At 51.6% G+C, this 18,076-nt stretch overlaps 8 protein-coding genes across 8 annotated transcripts; 5 read left to right on the top strand and 3 right to left on the bottom strand.

Annotated features, from left to right (window-relative positions):
* Positions 1–788: 788 nt before the first annotated feature.
* On the bottom strand, positions 789–1,265 carry K460DRAFT_416794 (uncharacterized protein; the record flags this gene model as incomplete). The annotated part of the gene is made up of 3 exons (XM_040937833.1): positions 789–910; positions 967–1,014; positions 1,071–1,265. 3 exons carry the CDS (start codon positions 1,263–1,265, stop codon positions 812–814), a joined length of 342 nt encoding a protein of 113 aa, XP_040788110.1. The 3' UTR covers positions 789–811.
* Positions 1,266–2,068: 803 nt separating this feature from the next.
* Positions 2,069–4,497, top strand: K460DRAFT_337872 (kinase-like protein; the record flags this gene model as incomplete). The annotated part of the gene is made up of 3 exons (XM_040931027.1): positions 2,069–3,099; positions 3,158–3,977; positions 4,040–4,497. 3 exons carry the CDS (start codon positions 2,069–2,071, stop codon positions 4,292–4,294), a joined length of 2,106 nt encoding a protein of 701 aa, XP_040788109.1. The 3' UTR covers positions 4,295–4,497.
* A 124-nt stretch (positions 4,498–4,621) lies between these two features.
* On the bottom strand, positions 4,622–6,722 carry K460DRAFT_366413 (cytochrome P450). Its single transcript, XM_040933365.1, has 7 exons — positions 6,432–6,722; positions 6,254–6,352; positions 6,103–6,200; positions 5,687–6,045; positions 5,014–5,632; positions 4,897–4,959; positions 4,622–4,838 (listed from the first exon to the last, which is right to left on the bottom strand). The coding sequence occupies exons 1-7, from the start codon at positions 6,637–6,639 to the stop codon at positions 4,785–4,787; spliced, it is 1,500 nt and encodes a 499-aa protein (XP_040788108.1). The 5' UTR covers positions 6,640–6,722; the 3' UTR covers positions 4,622–4,784.
* Positions 6,723–6,933: 211 nt separating this feature from the next.
* K460DRAFT_366411 (S-adenosyl-L-methionine-dependent methyltransferase) lies at positions 6,934–8,695 on the top strand. The gene is made up of 9 exons (XM_040933364.1): positions 6,934–7,115; positions 7,178–7,231; positions 7,295–7,382; positions 7,433–7,455; positions 7,511–7,529; positions 7,577–7,696; positions 7,746–7,806; positions 7,860–7,997; positions 8,051–8,695. The coding sequence occupies exons 1-9, from the start codon at positions 6,981–6,983 to the stop codon at positions 8,496–8,498; spliced, it is 1,086 nt and encodes a 361-aa protein (XP_040788107.1). The 5' UTR covers positions 6,934–6,980; the 3' UTR covers positions 8,499–8,695.
* Positions 8,696–9,201: 506 nt separating this feature from the next.
* K460DRAFT_337866 (SET domain-containing protein) lies at positions 9,202–10,634 on the top strand. The gene is made up of 2 exons (XM_040931026.1): positions 9,202–9,410; positions 9,470–10,634. Exons 1-2 carry the CDS (start codon positions 9,261–9,263, stop codon positions 10,424–10,426), a joined length of 1,107 nt encoding a protein of 368 aa, XP_040788106.1. The 5' UTR covers positions 9,202–9,260; the 3' UTR covers positions 10,427–10,634.
* A 793-nt stretch (positions 10,635–11,427) lies between these two features.
* On the top strand, positions 11,428–14,946 carry K460DRAFT_283862 (calcium-translocating P-type ATPase; the record flags this gene model as incomplete). The annotated part of the gene is made up of 3 exons (XM_040928689.1): positions 11,428–12,900; positions 12,957–14,075; positions 14,128–14,946. 3 exons carry the CDS (start codon positions 11,428–11,430, stop codon positions 14,944–14,946), a joined length of 3,411 nt encoding a protein of 1,136 aa, XP_040788105.1.
* Positions 14,947–15,675: 729 nt separating this feature from the next.
* Positions 15,676–16,743, bottom strand: K460DRAFT_286485 (carbon-nitrogen hydrolase; the record flags this gene model as incomplete). Its single annotated transcript, XM_040928895.1, has 1 exon — positions 15,676–16,743. One exon carries the CDS (start codon positions 16,741–16,743, stop codon positions 15,676–15,678), a length of 1,068 nt encoding a protein of 355 aa, XP_040788104.1.
* A 341-nt stretch (positions 16,744–17,084) lies between these two features.
* On the top strand, positions 17,085–17,494 carry K460DRAFT_366406 (uncharacterized protein). Its single transcript, XM_040933363.1, has one exon. The coding sequence runs from the start codon at positions 17,205–17,207 to the stop codon at positions 17,424–17,426; it is 222 nt and encodes a 73-aa protein (XP_040788103.1). The 5' UTR covers positions 17,085–17,204; the 3' UTR covers positions 17,427–17,494.
* The last annotated feature ends 582 nt before the right edge of the window (positions 17,495–18,076 follow it).

The raw sequence follows: 18,076 nt of genomic DNA, 5'->3' as shown, positions 1-18,076 counted from the left end.
ACAGAGCACCGGAATCCTACTACCCAAGGTGGCGGTCCAAATGTGCGTTAAGAAATGTTCGGCGCGTGGTAAAATACTCAAGAGATGACAAGGAGAACCTGAAAAGCTTTATACAACTCATGCGTTCCTCGCCACATTTATACCATACTGGACCACAGCCTCGTTGAAGTCAAGGGAAAGATGCTGACTGACATACTCCTAGGCAACATACTTGGGTTAGAGTCGCCTGATGACGAGCTAATTTGGCGGGGGTGTGATTGGAATGACAGGCTGTAAAAGCGCCCGCTGCGTATTCAGGCGACAGCTGAAAGATAGCGAGGCGACGGGGCTGACCTCCACGCGCCTTCTGCTCACCAAAACCAGTGCGCCCCGAATGGAGAACGGAAGCCTGTATTATTGCGCCTTATAGCTGTTTGATTATCTCAAAAATAAGCATATGATAGCTAGTCACAGCCCGCTCGTGAAGCAGGCAAAGGAGAGGCTGTGTGTTGACATGGTGTAGAAGTGGGGTGTGCTAGAACCCTGAAAGTTGTCGGTGCAGGTGTGGAAGCCCACTAAGCTAAACGTCATCGGCCACACCCACGCATACTCAGGCGTATCTTTGTAGTCATAGAACGATGTATCAAAAATCTATCATGTGAAGTAGATGCCTCCAGTCCGATTATCGGATGATCATATGACACGGTCAACAAGCCTCATCTGGAAAGATTCGCGAACTGTTCAGTCACACAAATAGAAAAGGATAGGTATCTAATCGCAAATCAACGAATATGGGATTGATTTGACTGCAGCGAACTATTCGTAATCTGAGCTATGTGGGAATGGCCCATCGCTTCTTGGGCTGCTTCCCCATGCCCCGGCTCGGGGAAGAGGGTGTGCCGAAATCCCGTCTACACTCTTCAATTTCACTCTACGAAACGGGATCAGTAACCATGACCTAACGCTGATATAATGGCGGGATCTTACTAGAGAAAGACGTCTTGGAGCTCGTATACTATAAACATTGTGCATAATCTGTATCTCATCAAGTTAGCTTGCTTCAGCCTTGCGCTGCTTCAAGGCTTTCTGACTTGAACTTCGAATCCAGATGGGAATTTGAGCTCAAGATTCTTCACAAGCTGGACTGGGTTGATATTTCCGACGGAGATTGTCTGGACATCAGAATCGCTTTCATTTGCTGGCTCAACTAAGTGCGAGTAGCCTCTAGCTGGTTTAGGTCGGAGGGAAAGAGACTTGATTTTACTAACGAGTTTGGTAAAAGACATTGCGCAATGCCCCTAAGCATGATGGGACTCATTGATCGTTATATCTTCGCGGTTTGTCAGGCATTTGTGTAAATATAGAGTGCTTGTTTGGCAGCGCGTGCGTGACCTATGGAATGCTGCCTCAGGACAAAGTGTTTGGGGGCTGTATGAGCCGAATGAAAGAATCATGCAGCCACAGGGCGTGGACGGCTGATGACCGCACAGACATAGTCGCAGACTCGCAGTGGTGTGAAAGACTAAGGCGTTGATTGAGTCAAACAAGCGTGACTCGCATGGTGAACCGCACATCGGCGATCGCTAATGCGTGATCAGAGGGATGAAGCCCAGATGGGCGTTAGGGCATTGAATATTATACCGAACCCGTAGATACCCCTGTACCTCACAGAGAGGATCCCCATCTAGTCTCTGCCTTCAATTTGGTGGCGCCAAATGATGTACTAACCCAACCATACCTGGCTGACTTAGCCTGGTGGAGTGTTTATTGATCCAGCAACCCTCTGTGAAGAGTGAGGTGGAGGGCTCCAGGGTTGTTTCAGCTTTGCGCCCCATCACCACATGGGTTCATCGTCCTCATGGGGTCCAACACTAAACGTGTAGTATTTATCGCATGCATAGCCTCTACTTGCTTCCTTCGCAGCTGCCTGGTCATTACTGTCCTTAATACGTATCAATTGAATATCGGGGTGACATGGAAGAAGCTCGACCGGTGAGTCGTGTAAGGATTCTAGACCGTGACCAACCCGCGATCCTCAGGCATCAAGCGCATCCGTTCATCTATTGGCACCAGCGATAACGTCATCAAAATGCAGCCGGCAGTTCAACCAGTCCCTAAGGCATCGAATAAAGCCGACAATCTGACTTCGCCCAGCGGCACCAATGATCTTGCACTTACAGCGGATGGCGCCTCAGCATCGCCGGAACGCATTAATAGTCCCACGATTGTGCCTGATTCGGCAGTTACCACAGGCTTGGATCTCGCACTCTCGGAATCAACGCCTTATCATTCAATCGAGGATAATCCCGCGGGGACTCAAGGAGAATTATCACCGTCACAATCCGCAAGGGCCGTGCTAGAGCCCTCTACCGGCAATGCAGATGCATCTTTGCATATCTTACAAGATCTCCCACAAAACACAAACGGCACTGATGAATCTCAGGGTGGGCCGCAACCAGCAAGGCCTTCGAAGACAAGATTCAAGAAGGAGAGGCGTACTAGACTGGGCGCCGAACTCAGAAGTAAGATCTGGCGAGGAGCTTATCGGCTGGGTATTAGTGGTGATCCCCTGGAGGACCAACTTAAAGAGTCTATGCAGCCGTCAAACCTTGCCCATCGCAAGTTCCTCCCTGCAGGCAAAATATGCAACCTTGTTACTCAGGGGTCGGCCGGCACTGAAATGTCAAAATGGAGCCTTCAGGCCCGGAGGCGGCCAGCTAGCGTGCAAATCGAAGCTGGGGAAAAGACGTACCGCAAGATCTTCACCATTCTGATTTTCATCCGTCGGCCGTATGAGATATGGTCATTTGTTGATGAAGGTGTCTGCGACGCAGATTTACCACTTGTCAAACACCAAGATAACAAAGGCCAATTTGAGCTTCGGCGTAAGAAAGATCTTACCACTCAACTAAGATGCTTCACCAAATGGAGATTTGGCACCACTAAGGAATTCGAGAGTCGCCAATGGATGGTTCTTGCGCCCTTCTTCGACCGGTGGGACGGACAGGTAGTCCCAAATATTGAGCCGGACGAGATCTTGCCCTTCACGACTTGGAAACAATTAGAACGTGGAGCGTCTGGTCAGGTGTACCAAGCCAGAATCCACCCCGATCACCATGCGTTCAAAGAATTTGAGGTACACATGCCTTCATAACAAGTCTTGGAAAACTACTGACAGGGTATATGAAATCTCGCAGGTACCTAATGACATCGTTGCTGTCAAGAAACTTGGCTCCAAGGGCGAAAGCGCTTTTAGGACGGAGTCAGCCATACTTCAGAACCTGAGCAATGACCGACATAAGCACGAACATCTCATAACCCTGCTAACAACATTCAAACTATGTGACAGTTACCATCTCATGATGCCGTATGCTGACAAAGATTTGGAAAGTTATTGGAAAGAAACCAAACCAAGTCCAGACATGGCGACCTGGCTAATAGAACAGTGTGAAGGAATCGTTGAAGGACTCTCGAAGATCCATCGTTATTTGACCCAGTCGAATACCTCCATGCCCCACCAGGGCTCATTCACGCGAAGGAGCACGAGGGAAGCACGAGACGAACCCAGTTTCCGCCGTCTTTTCGGTCGACATGGAGATATCAAGCCGAAGAACATCCTCTGGTTTCGTGACCAAGGTCCAAACGGTGGTTATGGAACGCTGAAGATCACAGACTTTGGAATTGCATGCTTTACCAATGACAACATGGGGCCCAGACGAAGCGACGGCTTCGTACCAAACTCACCAACGTTTCGCTCGCCCGAGTGCGATTTTCCAGACGGAAAACTCAGCACTTTGTGTGATGTTTGGGCGCTGGGGTGCGTGTACGTGGTGTTCATCACCTGGTTTGTCGGCGGCTGGGAGGATGTGTTGGCCTTTTCAAAGAAGCGACTGGCGACGGGCGCTCCTTGGTATAGAATCCAGACCGATAGCTTTTTCAGCATCTTCACAGACGGGCTGGGAGCGCCAAGAGCCCAAGTAAATGTTTCTGTCACACAGGTTAGTGTTCTTATTATTGTCCTTGTTTGGAAACTGAATTGTACTGACCAATTGATTGAAAGAAAATCAACGAGCTTCGCTCCAACAAGGCCTGTAATGAGGCCCTACGCAAGCTGTTGGAAGTGATACAGCAAGATATGTTGGTTGTACAACAAGTTGAAACCGGGGCTGCTGGACAACATGCACCAGGGGGTCTTCCTATTCCCCTGAACGAAACAAGGAGAAACAGTTCAGGAAACGTTGCCCGACAACTAAGTGAAATCAGAACCAATGTCAACAGAGTAACTAACCCGATTAGTATTGGCAGTGAGGGCTAGCGACAAGACAAAAGGAGGTGGTAGCAAAAACGAGGAAGCTGGTAGAGTTGTAACCTACACGCTTCGCATATTGAAATGCTTGGGGCTCAAACACTCTTGTGAAAGCCGCTAATATTCCTGGGTCATTGGATCTGCAGAGTCGCGAATCAATGTAGCTCCTGTCCTTTCCGTAGAGCTTTATTTCCATCTTGCGTCACACGCTCTCTCTGAGCATAATATTTAGTTCTTAATACTGCATCGAGTCGCAGAATTGATATCACGAATTTGACACTTCTGATCCCAGATTTCCTACAAGCATATAAATATTGTAAAGGTTTATCTGATAGCGCACATTATCTGTTTATAGTACTGATTTCATTGGTTGCTTGCTATATTATGTGAAACGTAGTATGCGCGTAAAGACTGTAAGAAGCCAAAGCAATATACAATGCCACAGTGCTATCTCAGACTTGAGGCTTTCTTGCTTGTTCGATGTTCTCTTGTTCGAGTCCTACGAGTCTCGGTGTTCAATTCGAAGCCAGAAATCTTCCATGATCCAGATTCCCTGCCGTTGCGTCTTAGTAAACCGATAAGGAATTGAAGCAGAAGGCAGATAAACTCACCGCATTTGAGATGGTAGCGGGTTTCTCAGGGTTGGCAATGGAGAAATCGAACTTTCTCAAGAGCTGGGGAAAAAGGGTTAGCATGGTATATCTGTGTGTAGAGGCGGAAACACCTACTTCAACAAAGAGCTTGTTAAACTCCATAAGCGCTACAGATTTGCCAAGGCACTGGTATTTGCCATAGTGGAAGACTAGATCGACGGTGCTTGACATGTCAGCAAACTTCTCAGGACTTGCGACTATCCAACGCTCAGGTCGGAAGAGATCTGCATCAGGGCCAAAGATGTTCTTGGAGCGATGGATGCCCAATGGTGAAGATCCGATGTTTGTGCCTCCGGGGATGAATTTGCCATCAATTACGTCTCCTGCAGGAGGGACCTCCTTGAACATGACACCGGACGCTGGCGGCATAAGACGAAGACCTTCCTTGATGACGGCCTGAAGGTATGGCAACTGGCGTGCTTCGGTGTCCTTGATAGGCGAAGAGACGTTTCCTGCTGCAGTTGCTCTGTCAATCTCCATGCGCAGTTTCTGGTAGGTAGTCGGGTTAGTCAAAAGGTACAACATGACGGCCCGAACGGTGCCAGCCGACGTGTCACTACCAGCAACGACCTGGAGCAATGCCTCGCCGGAAGCCTGTTCCTGGGTAAGCCCATGGCGGATGAAGGAGCCAAGCATGTCAGGACGAGAGATGGCTTTGGGCCCAAAACGCTCTGCTACCACCTTCTTGGCGACGCTTGGATGCTATTATTAGCATACGTTCTGATGGCAGCGTACTCGAGGAGCTTACCCGATGAAAGCACCAAAGCCAAGCTTGTCGCTCTCGGATGGGAGCAAGCCTCGGAGAAAGCGCGACTGAAGAAGATCTGCCAGGGTAGGTACGTTTGCTATGATCATCATGATCGGAATGTACGTCTTGGTGATCTTCAGATAGTCGTAAACATCGCCATCTTGCGTGAGAAAGCCAAAGGCCTGTCCAAAAGCCAAGGTGCTAATGACATCCAGAGTGAAGAACGACGCCTTCTCGTCAAAGTTCATCGGTTGGTAGCTGTCAGCGGTGGAGAGGTATTTGGTCTCGATTAGGTGGATGAGTTGCGCAATCTGCGCGTCGATGGAGCCTTCCATGGATTCGTTTTCCTTCCCAGAGTACTGGGACGGGCCGTGTTAGTCGGTGTAGTGGGCGAATTGGAGACGAGTCAGGCTTACCCCGGCGGCCATCTTGCTTCGCAGCTTGGTATGTGCAACCTCATCGCGCATCGAGAACAGGTTATCGCGGGTGGGATCGAATTTCATCGCATTGTACCCTACATTTGTTTAGTAGGTGTGATTCGCATCCACGTGCGGCGTTTGTCCTCACAGTGCCCTCTCGTGTAGGTAGAGCGGACGGCCATCATCCTCCGCATCACGTCTGGGTCGTTTGTGATGAGCTCATTTGGCCCGACACGCGCAAGCGAACCTGGGCATGGTTGTCAGTAGGGGGTTGAGTTGGGTGGGCGCAGGAAGATGGAGATGGATGGAGACGAAGGGTAACGCACCGTACTTGTCGTTGACGTCTTTGAACGAGATTGGCTGTCGTCCCTTGAGGGATTCCCTAACCATCCAGCCCTTGGAGAGGGCTGCCCAGAAGGGACCTGGGACATGCGACAGACGTCGCCACTGCAACACGAGGTGGACCAGATAGGCACACAGCGAGGCGCTTGCAAGGCCAATGGCCAATGTCGCGCTGTTGGTGGTTTCACCCATGGTGGTATAGTGGAGCCTGATGACTGATGGGATGACGGACGGGGGGGAATTGTCGCACACAGTACACACCTACACGTTTCGTGAGCCCAGCAAGTTGGTCGCTACGAGGCGCTCGTTCTTTTTAATCGCCCCACGCTTAGTCGCCCATGACGAGATAGAGGGCGGGCGGACAGACGACGGCCTGCGCAGCCCGCTTCCGCGCGACAATCTGCGCCCAGCCACGAAAGCGGTCAAGCTGAAACAAGCAAAATCCTTACCCACGACCACCGCGCCAGCTTGGAGCAAAACACTGCCCACGACGACGGTTGCAACACGGCTACACGATTTGATGCCCGTCCACCATGGCGCCCACCTTGTCTTCCCAGGGGAATCCCGTCACCACCACCAGCCTTGAGCCCGACGCCGACCCGGCTCACCCTGTCCCACTCGAGCCCGAGGGCGGCTCGGCCCAGACCGTCCCACTTGAGCCGGATGCTGCAAGTCAGCCCACAATCGTGCCCGCGCGTGCCCTTTGCAATCCTCGCTAACGGCCACATAGGATGGCGACGACGCAGACTCGTCCTTCAACGATGGCGACTCGGCCATTGAGAGCGTGAGTGCGACTCTGGACCATGGACACTGTCTTCGAAAACACTGCTTATAGTGCCTCCAACAGCTGGCGAGTTCGACCACGTCCATCCGAGACGAATTGATCGCGCGAGTAAAGGAGCATGGCCGCCAGTACCAAGGCTACATGTCAGCAAGTAAGGCACAGCTGGCTACAACGTCGAAACCTTACTGACTAGCCTACTAGAATATGTGCTTCCAATGGATGAGGTAGCTTGGTTCCCCGTCTACGTCACCAGCTTAGGCTAACTGCTTGGCTTGGTAGGAAGAGACAGAGCGTCTGGGTATGCTATTTTTCCGACATGTACATGACATGATTGATCCAATGTAGATTTCCAACACCATGTCGTGTGGCTCACCATGGACGAAAAGTCCCACTTCGCACCCACCAAGCGTCTGAACCGCGTCCTCGATGCTGGTTGCGGAACGGGAATTTGGACCATAGACTTTGGTATCTCCCCTGTCAGTCTTTCCTTTACTTTGACTGACCAAATTCCCAGCCGACGCCCATCCGGAGAGCGAGGTTCTCGGCGTTGATCTGGCGCCAGTCCAACCGCACAAGTAAGTCAGCTACCTCGACGAGATTCGCGCATTGATCTGACCTACCACCCCAGCGTCCCTCCGAACCTCATCTTCGAAATCGACGACCTAGAAAGAGAATGGACGTTTTCACGCAAGTTCGACTTCATCCACTCCCAGATGATGATTGGTGCCATGCAGAGCTGGCCGCGATACGTTGAGCAGTGCTTCCAGTGCGTCACACCAAGTCACGCGTCTTGCAGAGCATCGCTTACCGTATCAACAGGTTCCTCGAAACGGATGGCTATTTTGAAGTTCAAGACATTGACCTAGTGATTAAATGCGATGATGGTTCGCTACCCACCAACTCCTCAATCGTTCGGTGGCACAACTATATGCACGACGCAGCAGACAAAGCCGGATTTCCCCTAGACGCAATCTCGCATGTGCCGGAAATGATGAGGAACGCGGGTTTCGTCGACATCGTGTCCACACCTATCAAATGGCCCATCAACAGCTGGCCCAAAGACCGCAAATACAAGGAGCTTGGTAAATGGGTCTCGGAGAATTTCTGCTGGGGCGCCGAGTCGTTTTGCCTTGCCCTCTTCACCCGTGCTTTGGGCTGGTCGGTCGAAGAAGTGCAAGTTTTCGCTGCCGCGCTGAGGACCGATCTCCGCAACAAAAAGCTGCATGCTTACTGGAATTTTTATGTCATACACGGTCGAAAGCCATGATGCGTGGAAACAGGGACCATGCGGACGTCAAGGAATTCGATAGTAGATAACAGGTATAGGCACATGTGTCGTGTGGACACTCATTTGAATTAGCGAGCTCGTTGTCAGATCATTAGCATTAACGCTCGAAGTCCGAGACATCAATGGAGGAGTAACAATAGTGAAAGTCGTTGAGTTAGTTTCGACAATGGAGAGGCTGTTGTTCACCGGAATTCTCAAGCCTCCGCAGTTCCCCGCCTCCTGATGCATCCTCCCCAGTGTAATATAGTAGGAAGGGGCCACTCAAAGCTGCTCACACTACGCCTGCTCATGCTGTTGAGAAATGGTGACCGGTTTGAGATGCTCTCTCATTCGTGTAGTTCGCGATTGTGTTTGTCGTGCGTGCGGGCAGAACACGCCGTGGCACGATATGACTGGTGTGCTACTCCAACTGCAGCTGCGCGTGTGGAATGGGACAGAAAAGTCCTTTCATTGGCTAATAACTAAAGTCTGCTGCTCATATTTTGCGTTCGCTTGCTATGTGCAGGCTACATGTTACACGGCCGAATAGGCGATGAATTAAATGCTTGCCCAAAGGTAAGACACGTTACCCGGTTAGACTGCTGCCTAATAATAGGGTAGTCCACGAGTAAATATTAAAGTCCACTTAGTTGTATAACTTTTACTTTCCATATATCAAACTCAGTAAGTTGGCGGATCGAGCCAAGCTCCCAACTAACTCGGCCACTTCTTTCTACTCTTACTAATCTATCAAAAGCAAGCATGGCCGAAGCTATGTGCGCTCTGTGTTCCCAAAGCGGGTTGGATAGCGATTTGAAGCGGTGCGCGAGATGTCTGACAACATATTACTGCTCTCGTGAGTGCCAGAGGCAACACTGGAAGGCACACAAAGCCGAATGCATCACCAACGCTGTAAGTTCAACCATTCTCCAGCAGCCTCTGCCCACCAGTTTAACTCACTTCAATCGAAGCAGAGAATTTACGAAGTGCGCTCGATTCCAGGCAAAGGCCAAGGAATGATAGCAAAATGCAAGATACCAAGAGGGACCAGGATCATATCTGAGAAACCAATCTTCATAGTACCCCGCGGCGTGAATGACATGGACGCCCTGGAGAACGCCATACTCAAGGACGTGGCAAGACTGAGCGCCGAGCAACGAAAGGCGTTTTTTGCTCTGCATAACATCCACGGGGAGAAACATGACCCCGCTCTTGGTATCGCACGTACTAACGCTCTCCCTCTCGGCGCCGGGGCGCTTGAAAGTGGGGTTTTCCTGCAAGCTTCTCGCATCAATCATGCGTGTAGCAGCAATGCGCAAAACACATGGAACACAAATACGAAGCAGTTGACGATTCATGCTTGCAAAGATATCAATGCAGGTGAAGAGATATGTATCTCCTACCTTGACAGCTCAGAGAATTACGCTTCTCGGCAGCGGGACTTGAAAGCGGGCTTTGGCTTCGACTGTACTTGCAAGCTCTGTGTACTTCCACCCCCGCAGCGGCAGCAGAGCGATGCACGACTGGACGAGATCACCAAGCTTGACGACATCGTTGGCGATGGTATGAGCATAATTGCCCGACCTATGACTTGTCTGCACCACGTGCATACCATTATCCAGCTTCTAAAGGAGGAACACTTTACCGACGCAAGAGTGGCACGAGCCTACTACGACGCGCTGCAAATTGCCATCGCGAATGGAGATCAGGCAAGGGCGAAGGTCTTTGCTGACAGGGCGTGTGCTGAGAGGGTGGTGCTGGAGGGAGAAGATAGTCCGGAAGCGAAGAGATTAAAGGGCTTTGGGGAAAATCCTAGTACACATATGCTTTACGGGACTAAAATGGGGTGGAAACAGGATGTGAAGAAAGTACCTCGCAATATGAGTGCGACGGATTTCGAGAGCTGGCTTTGGAGGAAGAAGCTCTAGTCATACCCAGCAAGCTACCGTAGGGGGAAAACACTTATCCACATGATGAGACAGCACTGAGATGTTGTTAATGGGGAGCTAGGGTTCATAGTATTTTCCATTATATCGAGATGACTGCCTGCATCGGAGTTGCCGATCCGACCAAATGGTCACATGTTGCAGGAGATAGAGGAGATGTAGACTTAGAGTGAATGATATTGGCCTGAGCATACAGCATTTCCCACAGGCAGCAGCTGTTAAGATGTGGCCTAGCCATATTCGGACTAGTATGTGGCGAAGCAATAGTGGCGCGTGGCTTAGCCCTACGACGACCCAATGGCTAGCCTCAGTGCCTGAGCTAGCTTCAGCCTGACCGGCATGGGAGCCTGCAAGTCACACACTCAATCGCAACTTCACGATACTGAGAAGTATGCCTTTCGCTCTTCACCCTTCAGAGCATCAGGGTATCTGGAGAATTACCCGCCGGTACCCCGCAGAGCAGCAAGCAGAGGCACAACGCGCTTCACCGTAGTAACACCGATTTTGCACTGCCCCGTCCAAGAAGCGCTATCTTCTTGTCGTCTCCTGGGCACTCCGCCAACGAGACCTGATTGCCACCAGGACAATGTTCTTCCGCGCTTGGCTATTGCACCGATAACATCTAGTAAAATCTAGCCAGCCTCGTCGGTCGTCATCGCCTCCAACGCCTTCAACAATGACAAGGCCGCAGTGTGTCCGGGCGGCAGACCGCCGAGGCTCTGACGGGCGCAATCTCTTGTCGATACACAAAATGACGCACCAAGAGCTGAGTAGATTCTGGCACGGGGCAAACTCATCTACACAGCCTACAAGGTTTCCGTATATGGGCGCTTTCGATGCGCCCTCCTCGCTGTCACATCCTACAACTAAGTTTCAACGTGATATTACGTGTCGCCCCAGGCCCCTGAACTCCTACATCTACTCTCCTACATATCTTTTTGGGCGGACTACGTTTTTATCTACTTTTGCATTTTCTCATCAATATGGAGGCCGGCAAGCTAGCCCCTCCCACACTCCACATCAACACTCGACAGCGGGCGCTAAGCGAAGCTGACACGATTACTTCACAAACATCAAATCCATTCAGAACGCCAGTATCACCGAGCAATGCATCCACAAGCAACGCATCTACCGTAGTAGATGATCCCGATACATCAATAAGGCAAGAGCTCCGCAGCGAGGCCGACATAGACAACAATCCGTTTGCTTTCTCCCCAGGGCAGCTGAACAAGCTTCTCAACCCCAAGTCGCTTCCTGTATTCCATGCATTAGGTGGCATACAAGGCATCGCGACCGGCTTGCAATCGGATGTTCATACCGGTTTAAGCGTCGACGAATCGAGAGTGCCTCGAGATGTTACCTTCGACGAAGCCACCAACCCACAAACGCCCACCAAAGAAAAGGAGTCAAGTCGATCGCCTAGCGATGGACAACCTTTTGAGGACCGCATCCGAATTCACGGTCGAAACGTCCTCCCACCCAAGAAAGTAACACCGTTGTGGAAATTAGTATGGAACGCGTACAACGATACTGTTCTGATCATCCTCACAATCGCTGCCGCCATATCGCTTGCTCTCGGTCTCTACGAAACGTTCGGTGCGGAACACCCACCTGGTTCCCCAACTCCGGTCGACTGGGTTGAAGGCCTCGCAATCTGTATCGCCATCGTCATTGTGGTTCTCGTCACAGCGCTAAACGATTGGCAAAAGGAACAGGCATTTGCTCGACTCAATGCTAAGAAGGAGCAAAGAGAGATCAAGGTTACGCGCTCCGGAAGAATCGTCATGATCAGCGTCTACGATGTGCTCGCCGGAGATATTATACATTTGGAACCGGGTGATGTCATTCCAGTCGACGGCGTATTTGTCGACGGTTCTGATGTCAGGTGCGACGAGTCGTCTGCTACTGGAGAGTCTGATGCGATTCGGAAGACGCCCGGTGCTGCTGTCATGAAAGCCCTGGAGTCCGGCCAATCCATCAAAAACCTCGACCCATTCATCATCTCTGGCGCCAAAGTGCTTGAAGGCGTGGGTACTTTCATGGCTACCTCCGTCGGCGTTCACAGCAGTTTCGGAAGGATCATGATGTCGGTCCGTGCTGACGTCGAGGCCACTCCACTCCAGGAGAAGCTCGGTGGTCTTGCCATGGCCATTGCTAAGATTGGAAGCGCAGCTGCTGGTATCATGTTCTTTGTGCTTCTCTTCCGCTTCGTGGGTGGTCTACCTGGTGACAACCGGACCCCAACGGAGAAGGGTGCGGCATTCATGGACATCCTCATCGTCGCAGTCACAATCATTGTCGTAGCCGTCCCTGAGGGTCTCCCCTTAGCTGTGACTCTAGCCCTGGCTTTTGCGACGACAAAGATGCTGAAAGAGAACAATCTCGTGAGAGTGTTGCGTGCGTGCGAGACCATGGGTAACGCGACAGCTATCTGCTCGGACAAGACGGGAACCTTGGTAAGTTGTCACCGAAAAGCTAAACAGAGAACATGTCACTGACTTACCTTGTGTAGACAACAAACAAAATGACTGTCGTAGCTGGCACCTTTGGATCCACCAGTTTCGTACACTCCGATGCTGAATCAGAGAAAGCCCAAACTATCTCGTCTTGGGCCTCAGAAGTCGCGCCAGCTGCCAAGGAGATCTTAATCCAATCTATCGCAATCAACTCCACTGCATTCGAGGGTGAAGAGGAGGGGATACCCGTGTTCGTCGGATCGAAGACCGAAACAGCCTTGCTCCAACTTGCCAAGGAACATTTAGGCCTCCTATCACTTTCCGAAACACGAGACAACGAGCAGGTCGCACACATGTTCCCCTTTGATTCAAGCAAGAAATGTATGGGAGCTGTCATCAAACTCCAGAATGGCGGATATAGGCTGGTCGTCAAGGGCGCCTCTGAAATCCTCCTGGGTTTCTCCTCAGCAGTTGCTCACTTCGGTACCCTTGAGACAGAGTCTTTATCTGAGGCCCGGCGCCAATCACTGCTGGATACGATCAATGAGTACGCGAGCCGATCCCTCAGGACCATCGGACTTGTGTACCATGATTTCCAGCAGTGGCCACCGGCAAATGCTGAGCTCACCGAGGGCGGCAGTGTCAACTTCGGATCCCTACTACATGATCTCACATTCTTTGGCGTAGTCGGCATTCAGGATCCTGTCCGCCCTGGTGTGCCAGAGGCCGTTCGCAAAGCACAAGGTGCTGGCGTCACGGTCCGTATGGTCACCGGAGACAACATGCAAACCGCGCGAGCCATCGCAACTGAGTGTCTCATCTACACCGAGGGTGGTATCGTCATGGAGGGGCCAGAATTCCGCAAACTATCTGAGGATGAGATGGACAAGGTTCTGCCACAACTCCAGGTGCTCGCCCGTTCATCTCCTGAGGATAAGAGAATTCTCGTTCAGCGTCTCAAGAGCCTTGGTGAGATCGTCGCTGTCACTGGTGATGGTACCAATGACGCGCCGGCTCTCAAGGCTGCAAACATTGGGTTCTCCATGGGCATTTCAGGTACCGAAGTTGCGAAGGAGGCGTCTTCGATCATTCTTATGGACGACAACTTCGCTTCCATCATTACCGCGCTTATGTGGGGGCGAGCAGTCAATGATGCCGTACAGAAGTTTCTACAAGTAAGTTCGCTCTACGATCGCATCTGCTTCAACTAGACACTGACCAAGATAGTTCCAAATCACCGTCAACATCACCGCTGTTGTACTGGCTTTCGTAACGGCTGTATACGATGACGAGATGAAGCCAGCGCTCAAGGCTGTGCAACTCCTCTGGGTCAATCTCATCATGGACACGTTTGCCGCTCTTGCGCTCGCCACTGATCCACCAACAGAGGCGATCCTGGACCGCCCTCCACAAGGCAAAGACAAGCCTCTGATTACCACGACCATGTGGAAGCAGATCACCGGTCAAAACATCTACAAACTCACCGTCATCTTCGTCCTCTACTTTGCGGGCGGAAAGATCCTCGGCTACGACCTCTCCAACCCGGACAAGCAGCTCGAGCTCGACACGGTCATCTTCAACAGCTTCGTCTGGATGCAGATCTTCAACATCTTCAACAACCGCCGTCTCGATAACAAGCTCAATGTTCTCGAGGGCATCTTCCGTAACTTCTTCTTTATCGGTATCGTGGTTCTTATTATCGCGCTGCAGGTCATGATCATCCTCGTTGGCGGCCGAGCGTTCCAGATCAAGCCTGGAGGTCTCGACGGCACGCAGTGGGCTATTTCGATTGTTACTGGCTTCATTTGCATTCCATGGGCGGTTGGTATTAGGTATTTCCCCGATGAGTGGTTTGCGGCTATTGCGTCTGTGGTTGGTAAGCCATTCGTCATTGTTTACAGGTGGTGTTGCAAGGGTACATCGAAGGTCACGGGCTTGTTCAAGAGGAGTAAGACCAACAAGGACAGTGATGCAGAGGCAGGCGTCGCACCAGCGATCGTTGTCGTCGACAATGACGCCGCCTCAAGAGAGGGCAAGATACAATAATGTTTTCGTCACTCTTGCTTAAGTTTTAGAATTCAATAATACAAAAAAAAATCCTCAATTCAAGACACGACCCCATGCAAGTGAGAAAACTTACTGTTCCATCTGCGTTTTACACGATCTTTCGGAGATTGGAGACGGAGGCTGAAAGGGCCGCGATGCGAGGCTGGCCCAAGGCCGCTCGTTGATATTGCTCGCTAACCAGGGTTTTCATTGGAAATCCCATCTCGATTGCCCGTTTCACACATTTGGTGGAGGCCGTTTTAAACGAGCACCTGGATAGAGCTGGGATAGACAGGCTCCTTACCGCTTTGGACAAGCTCCCGTTTCCAAATGGGGGACCTCCAATTTTTTTTCAATGGGTCGTTACACACCACGTCGATAACGGTCTTCGATTTTCCTTACCTAATGAGACGACGTTTTTGCCGCGAAGCGCGCGTAAAGATTCAAGTTGCAAGCGAGGTGAAAGAGCTTGTCGATTGAACCACCCCAAGGCTAAGCAGCTCTCAACATCAAACTCAAGTTTGCACTTTCCAAAACGACAGCGTTCGGTGGTGCTGCACAGACCTACCTCCGTGCCTTATTAGAGGTTGATCTAGCGCAGAGATTGTTATACATAGTTTGCTGGGAGAGAGTACTAAGAAGAAGAAGACCGTTTCGTTTCGGTGCTACTAGAGAAACTTGAGACGGGTAAAGGGCCGTAACTGAGAGTTTCGGTTGTATTACGGGTTATCAGATGAAACGAACCGGATCTTTCCTGGAACGGTCCACCTTCAAATCAAACACGTCTAGCCTCTGGTAGCCTCCCACGACATCGTGGTACTGCTTGCCTTCGATGCAGTCGTCGAGATTCATGTCGGCATACAGTATGCCCTCCTCGTTCTGCAGGGCGTCGACTTGTTCAGCTTCTGCGTCTGGCGTCTTGAAGGTAAAGCTGGGAAGCGGAGCACCTGTCGCATCGAGGAAGAAAGTCGCAGCACGAGGCATAGCTCGTATTGTTGCGGCCACAACGTCGGGCTGACTTGCACCCGCAACAATCGCTTCCATCGCATCGGCCCCAAGGTGGCTAGAACATGCGATGCCAAAGCACTTTGCTTCAAAACAGTGCGCGGCTGCGCGGGTTCGATTAGCAGCAAGGTTGTCGTAATTCACTCCGTGAGCACCCTGCGATCCAGGGTGGCCTATGTCATTTTCTTGCACGCTCTTCTGGGGTACCCTCGTCGGCCAGATGGCTGGCCATGTCGATATATGGATCTGCTCGGCCTGCGCAATCAATGCGTAGCGTGCGAGTGCATTGGTGTTCTCACCGCAGATGAGGGTGCCGATGCGGCCAAAGCGCGTCTCAGCGACACGCAGGCCGTGGCCATCACCAGGACTCCAAGTGAGTTTCTCGAAGAAAGTCGGCACCAGTTTGCGATGATGCACGAGCACCTCGCCCTCGGTTCCGATGAGGAGGTTTGAGTTGTACAGGCAGCCGTTGCTGTGACGAGACCGCTCGCTGAAGCCAATGCTGACCAGCGTGCCTGTCGAGCGCGCAGCTTCGCGGAGTCGTTCTATTTCTTCGCCATCCGCATATATGGACTCGTGCACCATGCGTTGGAACAGTGCATGGTTCTCGGTTGGTGGCCGGAGGGCGCTCCATACCGGGAAGGCCGAGATGAAAGTTTCCGGGAAGACGACCAGGTTGGCGTGCCTGGAGGCGGCCTGCTTGATGAGGCTGATGGCCTTGTCGGTTGTGCTGCGGGCATTGAGAAAGACGGGAGAGGCGTGGCAAGCTGCTACGCGAATGAGGTTTGCCATTGTTACTGGGCAGACTTGATGGATTTTGATGGCATGCGACACAAGATGTTGTGGCCCCCGCGCGTCCTCAGGCACCCACCTCACTCACTCAGGGCGCGCACCTTCCCCGCGCTTCGGGTAAGCAGCTTACTTGCAGCTGCTTACTTGCACCTTCCCTTTTCCACCCGCACTCCTTCCCTTCTCGCCTTCCTATTCATCCCATCTCATTTGCTTTTCAACATGCTTTCTTCCCACCTTCCTCTTCTTCCACTTGCACTCTTTATGCAACTAGTTGTATGCGCATCGTGACGCCCCCCATGGCCGTAGAGTACTGCCGAGCATGACGCGTCCCGAACCCCCCGTATTCTAGCCATGTACTTACTGTACAGCCACATCGCCCTGTCCGAGACAAACACCACTTTCGCTATAAGCCAAGACATTTGCAGCCTCGACGCGTAGTTTGGCTTCTTGTCCGTGTGGCGATGACGTGGTTCTCGACGGCGCAATCCGTCGGCTGCTCTTGTACTCGTTGGCGCAGCTTATTACTCGGCTCGACGAGACTATGCGCACCTGTTACGTCGAGACGGCCTCTGTACAGCTTCACCGTTCGCCTGTTTCTGCAGTCTGTATCGTATTCGTACGTTCGGCAATGGCCGGCCGGATCTGCAGAGCTGCGTTACGTTACCACCTCGATTAGATTCTGACACAAACGATCGGTTCAGACAGGAACCACAAAATGTGACACGAACCCGCTAAGCCCATGCCAAGGGACTACCTACCAAAGCTTACACCTGTCACCCAACGGCCTTTCTCATTTCTACACCTCCTAGCGACCATGCTTTGGCCTCGTGCGCTCTACTTTTTCCACGCTAGTTTCAGAGAGGATGGTGAACGGCCCGTCTGGTAAAGCTTCAAATTCTTTCTTTGTACCAGGTCCGATTTCGGCCTGCTGGTAGGCCCTGCTGCACAGCTTGTTGCGGTATTGAGCTTGCCAAATGCAGCGTCGTGGCATCCAGTCCGACCCACCCTTGCAAGCAACGCTCATGCATGAAATGTATCTCTGTCACAGGAACCAGGAAATTGGGAAAAAATTCCACTCCCACCACCAATCACACATCAGACCACAACCCATGGAAATCACTTCTCCTCCGAACCTTAACCGACGTCTAGACTACCACGCCTGTCATCAACTAGATCGGCCCGTTGGAAGGTCGCTGCCAAGGCCATTTTAATACTACCCAAACAAATTCTCCCCCGGAACTGCCCATTTGCGCTTGGCTCCGCATAGGGAAATGACGAAACCTGCACCGCAGTACCTGGGCAATGGATAGATTAAGAGGCTCCGCTGCAATGG

The sequence above is a fragment of the Cucurbitaria berberidis genome (assembly GCF_010015615.1).
Source record: "Cucurbitaria berberidis CBS 394.84 unplaced genomic scaffold K460scaffold_3, whole genome shotgun sequence".
In the NCBI taxonomy this organism is placed as follows: Eukaryota; Fungi; Ascomycota; class Dothideomycetes; order Pleosporales; family Cucurbitariaceae; genus Cucurbitaria; species Cucurbitaria berberidis.
This window is presented reverse-complemented; position numbering and strand designations above follow the sequence as displayed.